This window comes from Pseudogymnoascus destructans (assembly GCF_001641265.1).
Source record: "Pseudogymnoascus destructans isolate 20631-21 unplaced genomic scaffold scaffold_18, whole genome shotgun sequence".
Taxonomy (NCBI): domain Eukaryota; kingdom Fungi; phylum Ascomycota; class Leotiomycetes; order Thelebolales; family Thelebolaceae; genus Pseudogymnoascus; species Pseudogymnoascus destructans.
The window spans coordinates 291,098-313,319 of record NW_020167537.1 but is presented as its reverse complement, the minus strand read 5'-3'; the positions used below and the strand labels follow the sequence as shown (position 1 = coordinate 313,319).

The following is a 22,222-nucleotide window of genomic DNA, read 5'->3' as shown; positions in this document are numbered from 1 at the left end:
TGGTATAAACCTCCTGTAATAGTTGGCAAACCCAAGGAAAGACTGAACCTCTTTAATGCTGGAAGGAATAGGCCACGTTTGTACTGCTTTTGTCTTTTCAGGGTCCATCTGAATGCCTTCTGTTGAAATTCTATGTCCTAAGAAATCAACTTGAGACATATGGAAAAGACATTTCTCAAGTTTGCAAAAGAGTTGTGCTTGAGATAGCTTCTCTAAGACTTGTCTAACATGTAGAACATGCTCTTGAGTGTCTAAAGAGTATATAAGAATGTCGTCTAAGTAGACAACAACAAAGATATCCAAGTAAGGTCTTAGAATATCATTCATGAGAGCTTGGAAAGAAGCAGGTGCATTGGCAAGCCCAAAAGGCATTACCTGGTATTCAAAATGACCATAGCGTGTTCTGAATGCTGTCTTCCACTCATCACCTTCCTTGATGCGTATCAGGTTATAAGCTCCCCTGAGATCTAACTTGGTAAAGATCCTTGCTGAAGAGAGCCTATCTATGAGCTCAGGGATAAGGGGTAAAGCATATCTGTTTTTAACAGTGACTGCATTAAGGCCCCTATAATCAACACAGAGACGCAAGGAGCCATCTTTCTTCTTGACAAAGAGAATGGGAGCTCCTGCTGGTGAGGAAGAAGGTCTGATAAAGCCAGAACTAAGGTTCTCATCTAGGTATTCTCTGAGAGTTTTCAGCTCTAATTCAGATAGAGAGTAGATAGGGCCGTAGGGAGGCATTGAGCCTTCTGCGAGTGGTATCTCATGGTCATAAGGCTGGTGCTTTGGCAGAATTGATGCCTTTGCCTTGTCAAAAAGATGTTGGTAGTCTTGGTATGCTAAAGGCAAAATGACCTCCTGAGATGATTTCTCCAAATCTGAAGTAGCTGCTATCTCCAGGACAGGTTGGAAAGGTTTAACCCATATCAGAGATGATATATCGTCCATAGTTTGGTCAAAATCCTTGATCTGGGACAAGTTTGAGTCTTGGACCTGAATAGGGGTAACTGAGGCTTGAAGGGTTTTTTCAGTATTGAGCTCAGGATTTGAGCTAAACCCAAGCGATAAATGCTTCCAATTGATAGTTGGATCATGCCTTTGAAGCCATGGAAGACCTAGGATGACTGGGTACTTCATTGGTATAACATCTAAAGAGATGGTGTCTGAAAATGTTGATTTTCCTAGGGGAATCTCAAGTTTGAGTACTGGGGTGTTGCAGGTAATGGAACCTGAACTGATAGGAGTTCCATCAATGACTCGGAGCAACTCTGGAGTGCGTTTGGGAATTGTAGGTAACTGGTGTGTCAAGATGAGGTCTTGAGATATAAAGTTGCCTGTTGCCCCTGAGTCTATCATAGCCCTTGTAGACAACACCTGTTGTTTGAAATGGAGTTTAATAGGGATTAACAGGTGTGTGAGACTCTGAGAAAGCACCATCGACACATCTTTGTTGTCTAGGGGAGAAGTTATAGTCTCAGTTGAAGTTGTGCCTGCTAGGGATTTTTCAAGTTTTTCAGGAATAGCAGTTGTGACTGTGTCTGAGGCTGCTATATGTTTTGAATCAGCACTCCCCCGTGCTGAATAGCACTCCTGAATTCTGTGTCCCCCTTTGCCACAGTATAAACAAAGGTTGTTGTCCATTCTATGTTTTCTTTCTTGAGGGGTAAGTTTACCCCTTTTCAGTTTTTGAGGGTATCCTGTAGGCTGAGGTGCTGGATTTGCTGTAGATCTCTTTATAGAGGCGTCTAAGTCCATAGGTTCAGGTGCTGAGTCCTTAGCAGTTGGTGTAGAGGTGTAATTGTTGAAATTTCTTGTTGGATGCCAGTCTTGGTTCTTCTCCTTTCTTCTTTCAAAAAGCCTATCATCAAGTCTGACAGCTTTCTCTATAAGCGTTTGAAGTGTTGTAGGGCGTTCTTCTTTGCTGAGTTCATCCTTAATAGAGCTCTTGAGCCCTTGGTAGTAAGTGAAGACTAAGGCTTCTTCATTCCAAGTCAAGTGAGAAGTGATTCTCCTAAATTCTGTTGTATACTGAGCAGCAGAGGTCTTTTGACATAGCTTCTGTAGCTCTCTTTCTGCTGTAGCAGTTTCGTTGATGTCTCCAAAGGTCCTGGTAAGTTCCTCTTGAAACTGGTCATAAGAGGTAATCAAAGGTGTAGTGGTATTTTGGTTGTTGCCACTAAGTCTTCTAAGATATGGCTCAAAGAAGTTGAATGCAGATCCACGGAGGTAGCTGGCAGCGAAATAGATCTTCTGAATGTCTGAGGTGAACTGATGAGGCCTGAGGGTGAAGTAGATGTCCAGTTGCATAAGAAATCCCTTCAACTTCCTCCTGTCTCCATGGTATAAATCTGGTGTTTGCACTTTAGGAAGTGCACCTGGGGTACTCGAAATAGCCAGAGGAGCTGTGGGAAGCTCTGTATGATGTGTCTGAGTTGAAGATTGTGTTGCTGAAGTGTTGGCTTGAAAGGTGTTTTCCAAATTCTCAAGTTTGTTTGCTATAGTTTGTATAAAGGCAAACAGTTGTTGCATCTGCTGTTCAGCAGTAGTTGTAGGAGCTTGGTCGTCCTCCATTGTAGTATCGAAGTGCTGCTATAGAAATAGTTGAAGCTTGAAGCAGGCAAGGTGTAATGGTGGGTGCACCAGATATGAGAATCTAGCCACCCAAGGAAGGGATGAATTTACTAAGACAACACACTGTCTTAGGAAACAGAGCCAAAGGGTTGTAGCTTAGACTATTCCACAACGCAGCAATCAGGTGTATGATGTGGTGAAGTGGTTTAGACAAGTTGCAACAAATGTTGAGTCTGAGAATTCAGGGGTAAGTCAGAGGTTAGCACCTCACTGACTTTTCAAAAAACAGAGAATAACAAGATCAATGCTTGGAAGCTTGGAAAAGACGTAGAAGTATGTGCTAGTCGATTTACTGTATTGTCTGCTTGCCCTTTCTTAAGGAAAGGGCAATCCTATTTATGCCAAAGGAGTGTAGTTCTCTCATTTTCCATGACTTTCCATGACTAACCAGGCTTGGTAAATGTATTAGAAATCAAGTGCGACCCACAACTAGCTTGCTAATCATGTAGTGAACGTAAGAGAATCCCATAGAACCATCTCTTGGGTTCCTAGCCTATAGGAAGTGAAAAGGAGGTCCAAGGTCAGAGTACCTATAGACAAATTATGTCATAACTTAACCAATCTTGTGGGTAACTAAGGAGCGATGACGTGTAATGAATCATAGAGGGTTGTAGAAGCTTCTAGAGCTATCGTTCATGTTCCTAGGCCTCTAGTTGGTAGAGATATGCCATGTGGTAGTATTGGCCCACCCCCTTAAGGAGGAGATTTTCTTAATAACTTGTTCAATGAGTGTCCAAATGATATGCCGTGATGTATGTAGCATAAACAGATGTAGTAGAAGAGTTTGCAGCAATCGTTGAGTAGTATTGCTTCTGTTGTTGGTGTGATAAGCCAAGATATGTATGGTGACTTGTAGGTTTGAGGAGGAGATTTCTAAGTTTGCTCTTGAGTTTGATAGCAAACTGAGTGCAACGAATGTCAGTATGACACTTACAGTGGTGGGTATAAAAAAGTTTCACGACTCGGTGACATTCACGACTCAGTGTACAACCACGTTATATGCATTAGGATCTCGCTAATAGTTGATCTTTTGATTGAAACTCGTACAGAGTTGTGGTTGTCATCATATGAAGTTCAAGCTCTAGTTCTTTCTGACACATCTGCTGTTACGTTCTGCAAGCAATCGATTCGCCATATCTTCAACAGCACTGCGTCGAAGAGGAAATTCTTGCGAATCTAACTCAAGAATATGTCGTATGACAACTTCTTCTAATATTGTCAATTTTCGAGACTTTGGCAAAGTATTATACTTTGCAATAATTCCAGCTCTTTGATCGTTCAATGTTGTACAAGGAACTCTATAGATTTGAGCAACGCAACTAAGTTGTAATTGTGGATTTGTTTGAAGCACTTGAAGTGCAAGAATCATATTTCTTTTTTCGTACGAATGTGTCATGTTTAAAAAAAAGTTATTTAGATATAAAGTTAAATGTACGATGCTAAGAAAAATATGGCAGGTTGCTTGGGATGACGGGTCGCTTGTGAACTATGTTAGCTAGAATTGGAAATCGAGATTGATTTATTTTCTAATAGTCTTTAAGGATTAATCTATATAATATTAGTAAGTTAATTATTAAAGAGGATTAATAGCTTACCTTATAATGAGAAATAGGTTCTTGGAAATAGATAGAAGTTTCTGTTTCAAAGTCATCTTCTATAGTTTGAGAATATAATGATCTTTCGAAATCATCTAATAAATTATCTTCCTCATTCTCTTGTTGTTGTAGTTGTTGTTGTATTAGAGGTAATTTGTTATTAAATTCCTCTCTTAATAACGTACATGTATAGCGAAAGCGCCAAACAAGCGAAAGCGCCAAAATGATGCGGTGACCAAACCCCCCAACTAAATGTTAAATTCCTCAACAACAAAACATGCCCCATAAAAACGATGAAAGCCAATTAGTGCTAGCTATCCAGGCTATGCAAAGCGACCCAAAGTTACGCCTTCGAGTTGCTGCTAGGATCTATTCTGTGGACCACCGCAAGCTAGGTCGTCGTCTAGAAGGTGTACCTTCACGACGTGATATCCAAGCCAACTCACGGAAATTAACTAACCTAGAGGAGTCCGTCCTTGTTCAGTATATACTCGACCTAGCTGCCAAAGGGTTTCCTCCTCGGCTGTCTGTTGTTGAAGATATGGCAAGTCGACTACTTGCAACACGCGACGCGTCACGCGTTGGGTCGCGTTGGGCTTCAAACTTTGTTAAGCGGCGTGTAGAGCTCCAGACACGCTTTCAGCGCAAATACGACTACCAGAGGGCTAAGTGCGAAGATCCAGAAGTTATTAATGGCTGGTTTGAGCTTGTGCGTAACACAATTGCGAAATATGGTATCGATGAAGCAGATATCTACAACTTTGATGAGACTGGGTTTATGATGGGCGTTATCTCAACTGCTATGGTTGTAACAAGCTCAGACGGGCAGGCAAAAGCAAAGAAGGTACAGCCTGGTAATCGGGAATGGGTTACAGTAATCCAAGGCGTTAGTTCTCAAGGTTGGGCAGTACCACCATTTATCATTGTTGCAGGCAAAAACCACCTTACATCTTGGTATGAGAATAGTGGATTTTCAAGCGATTGGGTGATTTCTGTTACTGAAAATGGCTGGACTACAAACGAGAGAGGCATGGATTGGATTCAGCACTTTGAGAAGCATACAAAGGCCCGGAGTGTTGGTGGTTATCGCTTGTTAGTCCTTGATGGTCATGAGAGCCACCACTCAGATGAGTTTGAGGAGTACTGCAAGGAACACAACATTATTACGCTTTGTATGCCTGCTCACTCTTCTCATCTACTCCAGCCACTTGATGTTGGCTGTTTCGGCCCGTTAAAGCAGGCCTATGGTCGGCAAATTGAAGATATGATGCAGGCTCATATTTCTCATATTACAAAGGATGACTTCTTTCCTGCCTTCCACGCTGCATTGAACACTACAATGACGGAAAGTAACATTCGAGGCGGGTTCCGAGGGGCAGGGCTTCTTCCATTTGACCCTGAGAGAGTGATATCTACACTTGATCTTAAGTTAAGGACACCAACGCCTCCAAGCTCCCGCCCAGGTACTGCTCAACCTTGGGTTTCTCAGACACCAAACAACCCAATTGAAGCTATGTCACAGTCTACATTTATTAAAACTCGGATTTCACGCCATCAAAATAGCTCTCCAACCTCAATCTATGCAGCTGTTGACCAGTTTACAAAGGGTGCATCGCAAATAATGCATCAATTAGCACTGCTAAAGGGAGAGAACCAAAACCTACGACAGGCAAATGAAGTACTAAGCAAGCGCCGGAGAGCTAGGAAAACACGACTACAGCAAGGAGGATCACTTAGTCAACAAGGGGCGCAAGAGCTACAGGATGAGAGGGATGTTGTGCAGCAGGTAGAGCAGGAAATAAGGGCAAGCCGTGGTCGGAAGCCAAGGGAAGAAACCCGTGCCCGTCGCTGTGGCAAGTGTGGTGAGACTGGGCACAATGCGCGCACGTGTCAGATTGTAATAGACACCTCTGAGGAAGAGGACTCCGAGTAGTTTCAATTGATTTCTAATGTTGTGGTAGATTTATCGCAATGTTTGTCGTGAGGGTAGATAATTTTGGCGCTTTCGCTTGTTTGGCACTTTCGCTATACATGTACGTTACTCTATTAACATATTAGTATATAATTTAAAAATATAATATATAAACATACCTTTGATATACTTCTTCTACAGCTTCTATAGCTTTATATTCATCTTGTTGTGTATAATGTAGCTTACTTATCCCTATTTCTTTTCAACAAGGGTCTAGTAGTAAAGCTATAAATAAAGGTTTATAAAGTGTTGTTATTGTTGCTTTTGTTTTAATAAAAAAGTTAGTTAAGGAGGGATTAAAGACTCTATATATACCTAGATTATAGATTCTAGAATATGCTATATAGATATATTTAAAAGCATTTATAAGCATCTCAAACTCTCTAGCCCATGTAAGGTGCTTTGAATACGGCTATTTACATGTAGGGCCTCTAACTCCTGCTGTAGTCGTTCAATTGCTCTCAAATGAGCTGTTTTCACATTATCTCGACCCTCAGCAAACTTAATTACCACTTGTACTTAGCCTCTTGTATTGAGCGTTTTGGCCTGTTAGGCTGCGCCTCTTCTTCCTCATCTTCATCAATTGTCTGTAAGCCAAGATGCTCTGTTATCACATCCTGTAAGATCTCCTCAGGATCTACTGATCCTTGTTCACTCTCTGCCTCTAACTCTTGTTCTTAACCAGATTTAGGAAGCTCGAAATTGCCATAATATCTTGTATATTCGCAGCTCTTTTAACTTGCTCATAAAGACTTGTGATATTCGAAGAATCAATTGCAATAGGAAGTGATATAGGAGTTGTAACTAGAGTTGACTTCCGGAAACAGTTGTAGATTGTTGTATTTGAGACGTAGTTATTCCAACTTCTTAGAATCCAACGAATAGCTAGGTGTAAATCCATTGATTCCCTAGGGTCCTGGTTATTGTTATAACACTCGAGCATATATGAGAGCCACTGCCATCTATAATGAGACTTGAAGCTTTGTATAATTCATTGATCTAAAGGTTGAAATCGACTTGTCAAGTTCTTTGGAAGCCAACATATTCGTATATTAGGAGGAGGTGGTGTAAATTCAATGGCTGTAAGGTGTGCATAGAAGTTATCCATTGTTATAAGGACTGAACAAGTTGTTCCAATGTGATTATAGAAGGCTTGAAGTCATTTAGACATCACAGTTGTATTCATCCAGGCCTTCTTATTCCACCTTCACTCTCCTCCCATTGTAGAAACACTTATATTTTGTAGTGCTCTTGGTGTTTTGCTCTTTCCAATGATCCACACACGTAATCTATCACTCCCAGTTGCACTTGTAGCAAAATTGAGAGATAGATGAGCCTTGTACTTCTTTAAACCAGGCCATAGTTGTGTAGCAAGTCCATGAGAAGGTGTCATCCTCCAATAGAGTGTAGCCTCGTCCATATTGTATATATCCTCATCGTTATATTCGCTAGCAATTGTATGTAGGCCTTTCATTTCATCTTCTGCAGTCTCAGGAACAGAGCCAAGCTCTCAGTGTCGACGGTAATCCTGAATATGATGTCACTGTTTGAACTTTTGAAGCCAGCCGACACTACGGAGGTAATGTTCTAAGTTTTGTATCTGGATCTGGAGAAAATTGGGGACTGTACAGGGGAAAGAGCATGGGTACGTGTAGGCTTGCAAGTATCTTTTAAACGCGTAAAATGTTTTACTATATATAAATTTGTATGTAGGAAATATATACTCCTTCAACAACTACAATGCCTCACCTTACTCGCGATGAGCGGCTTCGGTGTGCAGTCCTTCACTCCCTCAATTGGGAGTTTCAGGAAATAGCAGACAATGTAGGCTGCACAGTACGGCAGGCTCAATATGCTTGCCAGGGGCCACCAACTCTGCAACGGAGGTCAGATTGCCCGAGTAGTACTTACTGTGAGTAGTACTCGGTGAGTCCCCAAGTACTACTGTACTCGGGTGATATTTTTGAGTACTCAGGGACTTGCCGAGTACTACTCTGAATACTCCAAATACTGCCAAGCCCTTGGCAATGAGGGGTAACTGGGCGTAGAATAGAATAGATAATTGAAGCTTTAGAGGGTGTGGAATATCATGAAGAATTATCTACAGGACAACTATCCAGAATATATGTCCTATAATCAGCTCCGTGCAGCTGTTGCAGAATCATGGGAGAAAGTTGGGCAAGAAGAGCTGGATGCTCTCCTTGACAGTATGCCTGTATGCATGGCAGCTGTAATTGCTGCTAATGGTATGCACACGGAGTACTAGGCTTATAGTATAGTTTTATATAGTTAATTAGGTACCTACTCTACTCTTTATTTTACAGAATTCAATCCTCTCGTTCCTAACGTGTAACGCGTGGGAATAAATCGATACTTCAGCCTAAATTGCCAAGCCAGCCTACACAGGGGCCCATGCCCGGACCCACATACAAAACTTATGAACATTACCTCCGTAAACTCAGGGCAAGGACGTTGTGAATATTGAGGCAATCTTCAAAAGCCTGTATTACATGGTTCTATGATAATTACAGCCAACGAATAGGACAGTCCACTGTCTCTGAGTCTCTCGCAGCTCATTTCGAGTCTATTGACAACTATGAGAGCCCTGGACAGTCAGCGCGCATACGAACCGGAAACGGGCCAGATCGTGAGGCAGTTCTATTCAATTGGCAACTCCAAATCAAAGAACAGGGAGGTGTAACAAGTGGAGAATTCTTACAGCAGAAGGCTGAGGAGTTTGTTTAAAGACCCATGCACGTAGGGCTTGTCCCTAGTGTATGTGGATTTGTTGTTTTCATGGCATATTGAGTATTAAAGGCTTCAAAAATATCATATATTATAGTACAGATTGCAGAAAGGTATCACAATAAGATGATGTTTTGAGGAATTGGAGCGATATCATGAATATCGTATATTGTATGTAAAATCAATCGGTTCTGAGAAAAATATCGCACTATCAAATACAGTGTTGCCTGAATACCACTCCGAGTACTACTCGAGCATCCTCGAGTAGAGTACTCAAAATTGAAGCTCGAGTACCAGTATTTGTATACTGGTACTTGAATACCGTGAGTAGTACTCGCATATAAAATAGAAATTGGCTGTATTTACTATTCTAACTATCATTATCTGCATCGTCACCACTGTCCTTGTCGTCGTCTTGTGGTATAATACCCCAATTCCGTAAGCAAAGTAGATATCTAAGTGTAGCTGGTGATAATCTGTTCTGTTTCTTTGTGATCATATCACCGCCAACACTAAATACTCGTTCCGAGTCCGCTGAGGTAGCTGGAATAGCTAGGTGGTCCTTTGCTATAGAAGCAATCAACGGATATTGGAATTGCTTACTCTGCCAATATTTGAGAATATCTGTGTTCCTACCAACTGTTGGCTCCTTCATCCATCACTTCCATTCTGGCTCAGTATCGTGATGGCTTTGCGATACGTATTCTGAGTCTATATCGATACTCATAGCTTGCTGCTCTGGATCTAGATCCTCATCTTCAATACTATTAATAACATTTGTGCTCGAATATCAGACTCGCAGCCTGAATATCGGTAGAAGCAGTCCTGCCACTGTGCCTTTGCCCTGTTCTTTTTGATCGATTGTGTACTGTCTTTCCATATGATATTGAAAATGTTGAAATTATACCGAGGATCACAAATTGTAGCAATTGTAGAGTGACTCTGTTGCTGATTTGTAGCTAGAGTATAGTAATCATTAAGCTTCTTTAATGCAATCGAAGTAGCATTAGCAATTGGGCTTCATTCTGGTAGCTCACTTCTCATATCTTCAAGCTTCTTGATCATTCTCATATACTGCGGAACAGCATAGTTAAGAGTTGGATAAGAAGAGCCCTGTAGCTTCTCAGTTGGGCGGATAAAGATAGAGAATAGCTTTAATAAGTCATGTAACGTAGCCCAATCTATTGCTGTTAAAGTGATATCCCTCATACTAATATTAAGTTGCTGTGATGCGCATAAAGCTGTAATCGAAACCTGAAGCTTTAAAGCCATATCGATCATTTGGTAAGTTGAGCTCCAGCGGACTGGCATATCAAGTGTCAACTGATGGACTTTAATACCTTCAGCTTTACACTGATTCTTCGAGGCATCTTTTTATCCACGGCGGTTCCGAAATACATATATATGATGCTGGAGCTTGGCAAGAACAGTCACGATTTCGTTTTCAATAGTAGTTGGTATTCGCGCAGCCCCAACCTCAAGCCGGTATGCCTCTACCATTTTGTCAGGCGTTGCCTTTAAGGAAGCTAAAGTAGCTTGAACAGCAATGTTGATAATATGCCCAATACAGCGTACGTCTCCTGCTTTCGCTGTAAAAGCCCATGGTTGTTTCAGGGTAATAGGTTGCACCGATGCCAGTTTCTCATATTCTAATAGCATAGTTGTATTTGTAGATGCATTATCTCTTGTAACTGTAAAGATCGCAGGAGTAATACTATAATCATCCGTTACATGTATCATCTGTTTGGCAAGGTATTCGCCAGAGTGCATTGGCTCCTGAAGGTGTATAACGTCAAGTATAGTATTTCTCATTTCTCATTTGCCAATTATCATTTATCCAGTGTACTGTAACTGCCAGTGTTCGGCACGGGTAGGTATATACCCAGCGTATCTGGGTATATACCCGGGTATATACCTACCTTTTTTTTTCTGAGAAACTACCCAGGTATTTCAAGTAGGTAGGTATATACCCGGGTATATGCCAAGCCTTGCCAAGTATTCAGAATCTAACGTCTTGAATATAGTTGTGATATGCTCGTAATGTGCATGCCATAACACACAATGAGCGACTCATCATTATCAGATGTGCCTATTGGCCTTGATGACATTGGCCTTGATGAGGTTAATGAGCCAACCTTACCTACTCTTATTCCGTTGCTCTGTCTCCAGACGCCATGCACAATGCTTCCACCAAGCTCCTCACCGCTATTTGTTAAGAATCTATATAGGCGTACACTGTTGGATGCTACACCACCAACTATTCGGGTTATCTGTAACCAGCCAGACTGCGGATACTCACCGCAGCCATTGGTATTCTCGGATAAATCAACTGGCAACTTATGGAAGCACTACACCCAAAAGCACCCGCAAATCTCATTTACCATGAGAAAGAATGACCAGCTACAAGCAGCATCAAGTCCGTCAAGTAGCTCATCATTCTTTGAGCTAAAGAAGACAATGGCTAAGCAGCCAGTCAATGCATCAAAGTATAGAGATTTACTGCTCCAATTTGTAGTATCAAACAATCTGTCATTACGCCTTCTTGATAGTCTATCTTTTCGTCAAATTATTCAATTCTTAAGCCCTATTACTTTGTCAGTATCTGCTAGAATGCTACACTGCGACCTTCAAAGGCGGTTCTCACTATGCCATGCTCAGTTACAAGCAGAACTTCATTCTCATATTGCAAATGGAGGCCGGATATGCTTAACTACTGACTCGTGGTCTGCACGCAACTACACTGAATACTCTGCAGTAACAGCACATTGGATTAATAGCAAGTGGCAGCAGAAGTCAAATCTGCTAGATGTGATTCATCTGAAAGAGCCAATTCACAGCGGTGAATATCTTGCAAGCCAATTATATGCCGTTACAGATGACATGGGGATTACAGGTGCTATCTTTACATGCACACGAGATAATGCGTCAGCTAACACTGTTATGCTTGCTGAGTACGAGCGCTTAGCTAGCAATCATTCAACTTATACGCAACAGCCATGGACATTCACTGTCAAGGAAGGCGATGTACGTTGTATTGCACACATTATTAATATCGCTGTTCAACATGCTTTAAAGACGCTTAAAGCAGACCCTTCAGCAGAGGCAGAGACATATTGGTGTGAGCAAGGTGCTCCGCGAATCCCACGCACTGTTGATTATCGTACAGAAGTTATGAATACACTTGCCAAGCTTCGGAGACATATCTATGTGTTTCAGAATCGCCGGTTATGGAAGGACGCTCTACAGAAGCAAACAATGGTAGCAGGCCTTAAAGTACAGCAATTATCACTTGATATGCCAGTCCACTGGAATTCAACATATAAGATGCTTGAATCTGCAACAAAGCTACGAGTGCCAATTACAGCTATCTGTGCATCGCAGCAGTGTGATATTAGCATGAGAGATATTGCTCTTAATGCTGATGACTGGTCAACGATTAAAGAGCTTGAGCTATTTTTCATTATCTTCTTATGCCCTTCGCAGAAGCTACAAGCTAGCACATACCCTGCTCTTAACTACGCTATTCCACAGTATTTAAAAATGATTAACAAGCTTAATCATATGCTAAAGAAAGTAGGCAAGCAGTCTACAATTGGGATAGCATGCAACACAGCACTTCACAAGCTAAATGAGTATTATACTCTTACAACAAACCAGCAGTATAGCCACCTAAGTGTAGCTACAATTTGTGATCCAAGAATGAATCTTGAGGTCTTTACAAGCTTGTGGCCAAGAAGTGGTGAGGCAAGTAAAAGGAACCGAGTAAGAGCACACTTTCAAGATGTCTTTACAAAGTATAAGACCCGTCAATATCATCTTGACACTGAGAGAATTGAGCAGCAGACGGAATTAGCTAATGCAGCAGTGCATGAGACTGATTCTGACGATGTTATATGCTGCGCAAGGAACCTCATTTCAAGAACCTGAGTGGAAGAGGTGGGTACTTGAACCACGGCCAGGCCAACAGACAGACATTCTCAAATACTGGTTATCAAAGCAGTATATGTATCCAATTGTTGCGCAAATTGCAAGAGACCATCTTGCAATTTCAGCAACATCTGCTGCATCAGAGCGGGTATTTAGTAATGGCAGCGACATAATCACTAAGAAGCGGAACCGGCTGTCGCCTTCAACTGTGAGATATTTACTCTGCCTACGGGATTGGGGTGCACTCCCAGAAGGTGACGACAGCGAGGGCGATGGAGATAATGAGTGGGAGGAATAGGGGCTGCGACAGTATAGTACATTATCATAACAGATTCTCACAACCCATTATCATAGTTATTATTAGCCTCATTTCTACTTTTCTGCACAACAATTTTATAGCAGAGCCTCATCTACCCGGGTATATACCCATACCTACCCGTGACATCCTACCTACCTACCTACTCTACCCGTGAAGCTCCGGGTATATGCCCCAAGTGGTACCCGCCGAACACTGGTAACTGCTGCGTACTCAGAATAGTTTCGAGCAGACCAAGTATCTGTCGTTATTGCAAGTCGTCCACTGCTTATAATATGTTGTTGTAATTCTACTTGAAGCCATGCTTTATGATAGCAGAATAGATGATATAGATGCTGTCCGATCATAGTTCTACTAACTGTCAAAACTGTAGGGTTTAGATGATGAACCAATTGCCGGAATGAGTGGCTTTCCACAAGGCGTAGTGGTAGGTTATTTGATACCACAAAAGAGAGTACAACAAGCTCTCTATATTTTGACAAGCTTGGTGCGTTACTGGGTGCTTGGCGGGGCTGGAAAAAAGCAGAAGCAGAAGCAGAAGCAGAAGCAGAAGCAGAAGCAGAAGCAGACGGCGTTAACAAGTGTTACGGCTAAGTGTAGTGCTATGGCTAGCGCTTACGGCTGCAACCTCACGTGATGGATAACATTGGATATCATGGATATTATGTTATCCATGTTATCCACAGCGATCCACGGAATGTCATGTGATGGATAACATTGGATATCTTGGATATTATGTTATCCATGTTATCCACAGCGATCCACGGAATATCAGGTGATGGATAACATTGGATATCATGGATATTATGTTATCCATGTTATCCACGGATATCCCTTTGGCACGATGCCACTATATAAGTAGATAGTATTTCCTTAGATAGGAGCTTCATGCTCAACTCAATATAGTATTCTTTACAATACTGTAATGTGTTACTTGGAAAGCCTTTGTGTTTAATCCCCTGCCTCCTCTGTCAAGTCAACCTTACGCAAGAAACCTCTGTGTCTTCTATCGTTTAGAAGTCAGCATTACAACAAGCTTCTAATTGAGGAGGATAGCTTCTCGTATTCTGTATGCACAGATGGCTGCATCTTCTTAAGATGCTTCCAAAGATTACTTGTCGTCTGGCTCTTTAGTAGCTGGCTCAGCATATAGCTATAATCAGTTTGAAGGCATTGGTATTGGATTCTAGCAGCTATTGTATCTAATAAAGTATGGTAGAATAGCCCTTTCGAAAAGAGGATTGATGTAGACTCAGGTAATTGAACTCTTAGAGGCACATGCGTCATCAGAATAAGGGGCGGCAGCTCTAAAGCATCAGACTGATACTCAGCCGGCACTGGCGACAGAGAAGGAACTCATTTTCACAGTCAGGAACTAATATGGAACGCTCAAGTGGAATTGGGTTAAGATCCGGTGAGAATGCGGGCCATTCTATAGGGTAAATCCCACAGGATCTCAACTCCTCCATTGTAGTACCTGCTCGGTGACCTGGAGCCCCATCTTGCATCAATGTAAGGCCGGGGTGTAGGCGTAGCCAACTGTGGATTAGGGGGACAGTATGAGCCATATAGGACTCAGCCCCTATTTTGCCATATTCCTTCTCCCAAAAGAGCGTGGGACCCTTTCCAAGACCACCGGAAAAGCAGGCCCAAAGCATCCAACCCCTAGAGATATATGAGTAAATTACATAGTAAAAGGGGCCCTTTCTCTCCTCTTCCGTTGCACTCAGTCAACAACACATGAATCGTCGTAAGTTTCCCCTAGTTTTTGGGTAACCCACGTACGAGTATGACGCCCACCCGTAATCCAGGTCTCGTCAGTCCAAAGTATCCTATTCCACTCGTTCCATGACCAATCTCTATGGGCTGTAGCCCATGCAAGTCGATTTAGTCAGATTGTCTCAGATATAATTGGCTTCTGCATAGCAATTCCTACATATTGTATATATCGTCTAATTGAATATCGTCTTATCGAGACTCTACTGTAATACAGTCAAACCCCTGTTATAATGATCCTGGATACGATATTTTTGATATAGCGATATATTTTTCGGAACCAATTCTATTTCGACACAACTTACGATACTACAATAATCGTTACAGTTCCACCCGATTATTGTTATATCCAGTTTGACGTATTCTTAGGATCATGAGCCAGAGGCACAGTATTACATTAGAACAAAGGCGTGCCCTTCGTCGCTGGGCACATCGACAGCACCCAAAGCCTACACAGAAGCAATGCATCGAATGGTTCCTCCACGAATACAATCACAAACTGTTTCTGAATCCTTAAGTCTACACTTCTCCCACCTCGACGAGAATAATACACCACAAGGCGTGCGACTTCGAGAAGGCTTCTGGCCTGACTTAGAGAAGGTTCTGTTTGCATGGCAGCAGCGTATTGAAGCAAGAGGGGGATTTACAACTGGAGAGCTTCTGCAAACAAAGGCAAGAGATATCTGGCGCCAGTTTCCACAACACTCTGGCAAGCCAGTCCCAGAGTTCAGCATTGGATGGCTTGAGGGATTTAAGAAGCGCTTTAAGATATCATTAAAAGTTTGACACGGAGAAGCTTTATCTATCCCAGCTTCTACAGAAGAGGAAATGAGAGCCTTACAAACTGTGGCAGGGGAATATCAAGAGGAGGATATCTACAACATGGATGAGAGTGGCCTTTATTGGATGATGATGCTCTCTCCAGGTCTCTCATCACAACATCAAGCTGGTTTAAAGAAAGACAAGTCTCGGATCTCTCTTGTCTTTTGTGTCAATGCAACTGGCACAGATTGATTTCCAGTCTGGTTCATTGGCAAAGCTAAAACACCACGCGCTTTGCGATTTGTATCAGTTCATACAATGGGAGGGCAATGGCGGTGGAATAAGAAAGCTTGGATGAATACATTATGACAGAGTGGCTTCAAGCTTTTTATCAGCATATTGGCACAACACGACAAGTTCTTCTTACAATGGACAACTTCTCTGCCCATTATACTGCAATTGAGCTTTATCCTCCTCCATCAAATATTCGAATATGTTGGCTACCTGCTAATAGTACAAGTCGCTACCAGCCTCTTGATCAAGGGATTATTCAGAATTGCAAAGCTTACTACTGGCGACATTGGCTACAATATATCTTACAATCCTTCGACTCAAATGTAGATCCTCTATCATCAATGAATCTACACCTTGCAATCCGTTGGATCTTACGAAGTTGGAATAACGAAATTACAAATACTACAATCTACAATTGCTTTCGCAAATCAACACTTGTCTCTTCGCCTATTTCACTTCCTACTCCAATTATGCCTCATGAAGTTACAGAGCTATATAAAAAGGTTATGGAAGCAGGAAATATACAAGACGCTATGTCAGTTGCAAATTTTCTTAACCCTGTTGACGAAGATGACGATGGAGAGAATGAGCAGAATGTAGGAGAAGATGAGGTTTTACAAGAAGTGCTACAAGAGCATTTAGGTTTACCGACTACTCAAAGTGATTGAAGACGATGATCAGCTTCCACAGCCCATGTACTCAATGGCTGATGCTAAACAAGCTCTTCATATATTGATTGGATTTGCTGAAAGCCAAGAATCTCAATCTCTTTCTTCTGCTTATTTACGGACACTAGAGCGGTTGGAATCAGCAGTTGAGGGCATTCAGCAGGCATCATTAGTTCAGGGGACATTAGATACATGGATTACATAATATATTCTATTTTGGTTACAGCGATATACTGGTTATAACGATAGTGAAATGGTGGACAGAATACATCGTTATAACAGGGGTTTGACTGTACTACAATCTATACTATACATACTCTACTTATGCGCCTATACTATCCTAACCTCTCACTTATATTCCCTCCGATATTCCCTCAGGTCTCCTCCTATATTCCCTCAGATGCTCCCTCAGGTCTCCTCCGATGCATCTCCTTCCGCCTTATGGTCTATTTGTAGCTGCATACGACACCTTCATGCCTTCTCCCCTTCAAGCATCGCAATACTTCATGCATCATCGGCTGTATGAGGCTGCCAACAACCAACAACCAACAACCAACAACTCCCCTTCCTACAACGTACATTCATCTCCGCCCAGATATGCCCAGGCAATCTCCCCATACAGTTACAGGGGAGGGTGATCGGAGGGATGGGTACTTGGGGAGGTGGAGGTACTGCGCGTACATGTACGGTACAGGGCCTGAGTTGGGCCGAGTACATAAATTACAAGTTACAGCTACAGCTTACATTTGAGCTTACAGTAAATAAAGTACGCGGGACGCTGCTCATTCGGCATCATTCATACAAGAAACTCTACTTGGAACTGTAAGATAGAGTAATCCACGTAGACCACTGTCCTCTCCTCGGAGATACTCCATCTACCACTACAAATGTCACAATCCACCCACCCAACAAGCTCGCAACTTCCACTTCACCCTCCTCTGCCGTCCTCAATATAGCATCCACCCATCCAACAACCCGCCAGTCCGGTTCCATTTACCCATTCGGCCCTTCCCCTCTCCCGCGTCCCCCTGCCCAAAAAAATCACCGAAATCGCCGCGCCTGTCTGACGCCGAACCACACAAGCCAAGACCCAACCGCCCCCTACCCAAAATAATAATAATAATAATAATAATAAAATGTCCAAGCCCGCCCAGCCTACCGCCGAGCCGCCACAGGAGGGAGGGGACAAGAACACAGGGCAGAATGGGGGAAAATGTAAAAAGAGAGAGAGAAAGAAAAATTGGAATTGGAACTGATGAGTGGGAAAATGGGAATATAGGAATACGAACCCTGTCTGGCACCAACAAATCCTATTCCTCGGGTGCGACTTCGCCAGTAAGACATCCATCTTCGGCCCCCCTCCATCTTCGGCCCCCCTGCCATCCCCAACGTATCCGCATCTACGTAGATGTCTCCCCATCTCCACACTCCAACAAAGACCACACAAGCTACAAGCAAATCACCATCCCGCATCGCCCATCACGACAAATCCTCTCCCCTCCCCTCCCTCCCTCCATCAAGTAAGACGAAACCGCGCCGCCGTTTCAGCCCCCCCTCTCCCCTCCCTCTCCCTCTGGCCACGGTTTTTCTCAGCAGCGCGCACTGTACTTGGCACGCCCCACCCCCTTTTCGCCCCATTTAAGCATGATTCTTAACTAAGTGGCAGAATGCTTGGCAGGCCAAGCTTTTTTTTTTTTTTTTTGCGTATGCGCGCGGGGATGGCTGCCTGTTTTGGGAGGGAGCGAGGGGGAAGGGAAGAGGGAAGAGAGGGAAGAGGGAAGAGGGAAGAGGGAAGAGGGAAGAGGGAAGAGGGAAGAGGGAAGAGGGAAGAGGGAAGAGGGAAGAGGGAAGAGGGAAGAGGGAAGAGGGAAGAGGGAAGAGGGAAGAGGGAAGAGGGAAGAGGGAAGAGGGAAGAGGGAAGAGGGACGAGGGAAGAGGGAAGAGGGAAGAGGGAAGAGGGAAGAGGGAAGAGGGAAGAGGGAAGAGGGAAGAGGGACGAGGGTGGAGGGTGGAGGGTGATGGTAGGCATGGGAGAGTAGAAGAGGGAAGAGGGAAGAGGGAAGAGGGAAGAGGGAAGAGGGAAGAGGGAAGAGGGACGAGGGAAGAGGGAAGAGGGAAGAGGGAAGAGGGAAGAGGGAAGAGGGAAGAGGGAAGAGGGACGAGGGTGGAGGGTGGAGGGTGATGGTAGGCATGGGAGAGTAGAGAAGTATGTTCTTGGATATGTACGGAGGTGATGATGGTGATATGCGTGGACGGTGTGGCTGGGGATCCTCCTTCCTTCTGTTGGTAATGGTAAGCAACACAAGCCAAGCCATGGACGGGACGGCGGCATCATCATCACGAACACGAACGACCTGGCCACGCGCACACCGCGTTAACCATAAATCCCGTGGCGCCCAATCAGCACTCCGCGCGTAAGCTGAAGACCGAGGAGGCCATCTGACAGCTCCACCAGCAGGCAAGAATACTTCCTTGATACCAGCTACTTGCTGGATACCATACCGAACTACATGCCTGATATGATATGATATGATATTATGATATGATATGATATTATGATATGGTATGATATTATGATATGGTATGGTATGGTATGATATTATGATATGATATGATATGATATGATATGATATGATATGATATGATATGGTATGGTATGGTATGATATTATGATATGATATGGTATGGTATGGTATGGTATGGTATGATATTATGATATCATATCATATCATATGATATGATATTATGATACGATATGATACGATATGATATGATACGGAGACAGAGGCGGGCTGGATGTAGCATCCATCCCATCCCGCACGTACGCCGCCAAGCCCAATATTGCTATAGCACATTCGGTAACCCCATCCACCACCCGTCGATAGCCATTCTCCGCCCACACCAGCTACTCCATTCAATAGCCTCCAATTACAGCTTACTGCCCCCTATCTTGCTGGAAGTTAGGAAGTTACTCACAGACCCCCCACCTAAACCCTCCCAGCTCATCTCCCACGTCACCACCACGCGCTCTCTCGCTCGCTAACCTCCGCCCATGATAGATGGGAAGTGCGTGATGTGATGTTTGCAAGATGTGCCCGAATAACGATGATGCCGTTGGGGTGTGGGTGGGGAGGCGGCGTGGGCTTTGGCGGTGTCGGAGCAGGGGAGGTGTTGGTAGGTGTGTTGGTGCGAGAGCCAGGGTTAGCACAAATACTTATGATACCCTTGAATTACTCGAGTTACTCGTGCGGCCCAAAAGTTTCCACAGGGTCTGTGCGTAATAAGGGGCGTGTAAGTACTTGGAGAAAATGCATGTACATACTATACTCTCTCTACTCGTACTATTGATCTACCCACGAAAGTTGTTCCCCCCATTGACTGCAATACACCGCTCCAACTTGTCCTTAAACGAAGCACATAATTGTGTAGATTTCTCATCCATTTTTTTCCCCCATTCTTCCTCAAGAAATACCCGTGCATGAGCTCTCTCAAACTTCCCTCCGTTTAATGGTGTATAGCTGTCAACCTGATCCTTGAGATAATCAAAGGCATTTTCAATAGGGTGCAAATCGGGAGAGTTTGGAGGCCAAAATTTCACTCTATAGATTCCCTACTTCCTCATATAATCTTCCAATGATCGGTGAGCCTTCAAATGAAGACTTACATTATCATCCACAAACCATACTCGTTTTGTAGGATGTAAAGCCTTTACTGTTCGAAAGTAGGGGAAGAGAAGAGCCAAAGGGTCGTAGCTTAGACTATTCCACAACGCAGCAATCAGGTGTATGATGTAGTGGAGTGGTTTAGACAAGTTGTAACAAATGTTGAGTCTGAGAACTCAGGGATAAGTCAGAGGTTAGCACCTCACTGACTTTTCAGAAACAAAGAATAACAAGATCAATGCTTGGAAGCTTAGAAAAGACGTGGAAGTATGTGATAGTCAATTTACTGTATTGTCTGCTTGCCCTTTCTTAAGAAAAGGGCAATCCTATTTATGCTAAAGGAGTGTAGTTCTCTCATTTTCCAAGACTTTCCATGACTTACCAGGCTTGGTAACTGTAGTCGACGTAAGAGAATCCCATAGAACCATCTCTTAGGTTCGTAGCCTATAGGAAGTAAAAGGAGGTCCAAGGTCAGAGTACCCCTATAGACAAATTATGTCATAGACAAATTATGTCATAGACAAATTATGTCATAGACAAATTATGTCATAGACAAATTATGTCATAACTTAACCAATCTTGTGGGTAACTAAAGAGCGATGACGTGTAATGAATCATAGAGGTTCATAGGAGCTTTTAGAGCTATCGTTCATGCTCCTAGGCCTCTAGTTGGTAGAGATATATCATGTGGTAGTATGAGTGATGTCATGTAATGAATCATAGAGGGTTGTAGAGATATGCTATGTGGTAATATCGGCCCAGTAACTAAGGAGTGATGACGTGTAATGAATCATAGATGGTTGTAGCAATCGTTGAGTAGTATTGCTCTTGTTGTTGGTGTGATAAGCCAAAATATAGTGACTTGTAGGTTTGAGGAGGAGATTTCCAAGTTTGCTCTTGAGTTTGATAGCAAACTGAGTGCAACGAATGTCAGTATGACACTCAAGCCAGAAAGATGCGAATTCCATGAGGATCAAGTAGAATTCTTAGGCTACATTGTCAGAACGCATGGCATCAAAATGGACCAAGCAAAGGTCACGGCAGTGTTGGAATGGCCAACACCAACCACGGTCAAAGAAGTACAAGCCTTCTTAGGCTTTGCCAACTTCTACCGGAGGTTTATTATGGGATATTCCAAGGTAGCTCAACCACTTACAGAGCTTACAAGGAAAGACCTTATGTTTGAATGGACAAGCAAGGCAGAGGCTGCTTTTCAGGAACTTAAGATGAAGTTCACAGAAGTACCTATCCTAGTCACATTTGACCCTGCAAAGAGGATTGTCCTCGAAACGGATTCCTCTGACTTCGCGATTGGAGCATGTCTAAGTCGGCCAGACAAAGACGAGAAGCTTAAGCCAGTTGCATATTACTCTAGAAAACTGTCACCCGCGGAGCTCAATTATGATTTTTCTGGTTATTCTTGCCCGCGGTGTACATAATGCAGAAGTTGAAGTCGGAGAGTAGTTCCATCCACCGAACCTGCTTCGCGGTGAGAACCTTGGTAGACATGAAATATTCTAGCGAACAGTGGTATCCTTTGAATCGGATCAATCCTTGTTCATCGATGGCGAAGTCGCCTTCAGTTTTTATTAAGACTCGCTTTGCACATTCGTCTGTTGCATAAGCTTTCTTGAGTCTTTCCTCCAACTCCGAGTTCTCTACAGTGGCAATAGTGGCTAGCAACTCATTGTATTGCATTCCTGCATCTGTCTTCTTCAATATGGCTCTAGGTCTTTCTTCTTTAGGGCCGATGTAGTCGGTCCTTCTGCTAAGAGCGTCAGCTCTTGCGTTCTCATAGCCCTTGCGATATGTAATCATGAAGTTGTATGCTGCAAGTGTCTCTGCCCATCGGACTTGTCTGCGGTTTAGAACCT

At 43.1% G+C, this 22,222-nt stretch overlaps 1 protein-coding gene across 1 annotated transcript; it reads left to right on the top strand.

The window, feature by feature from the left end:
- Window positions 1–18,999: 18,999 nt before the first annotated feature.
- On the top strand, window positions 19,000–19,214 carry VC83_07198 (uncharacterized protein; the record flags this gene model as incomplete). Its single annotated transcript, XM_024470775.1, has 2 exons — window positions 19,000–19,100; window positions 19,142–19,214. 2 exons carry the CDS (start codon window positions 19,000–19,002, stop codon window positions 19,212–19,214), a joined length of 174 nt encoding a protein of 57 aa, XP_024321830.1.
- Between the last annotated feature and the right edge of the window lie 3,008 nt (window positions 19,215–22,222).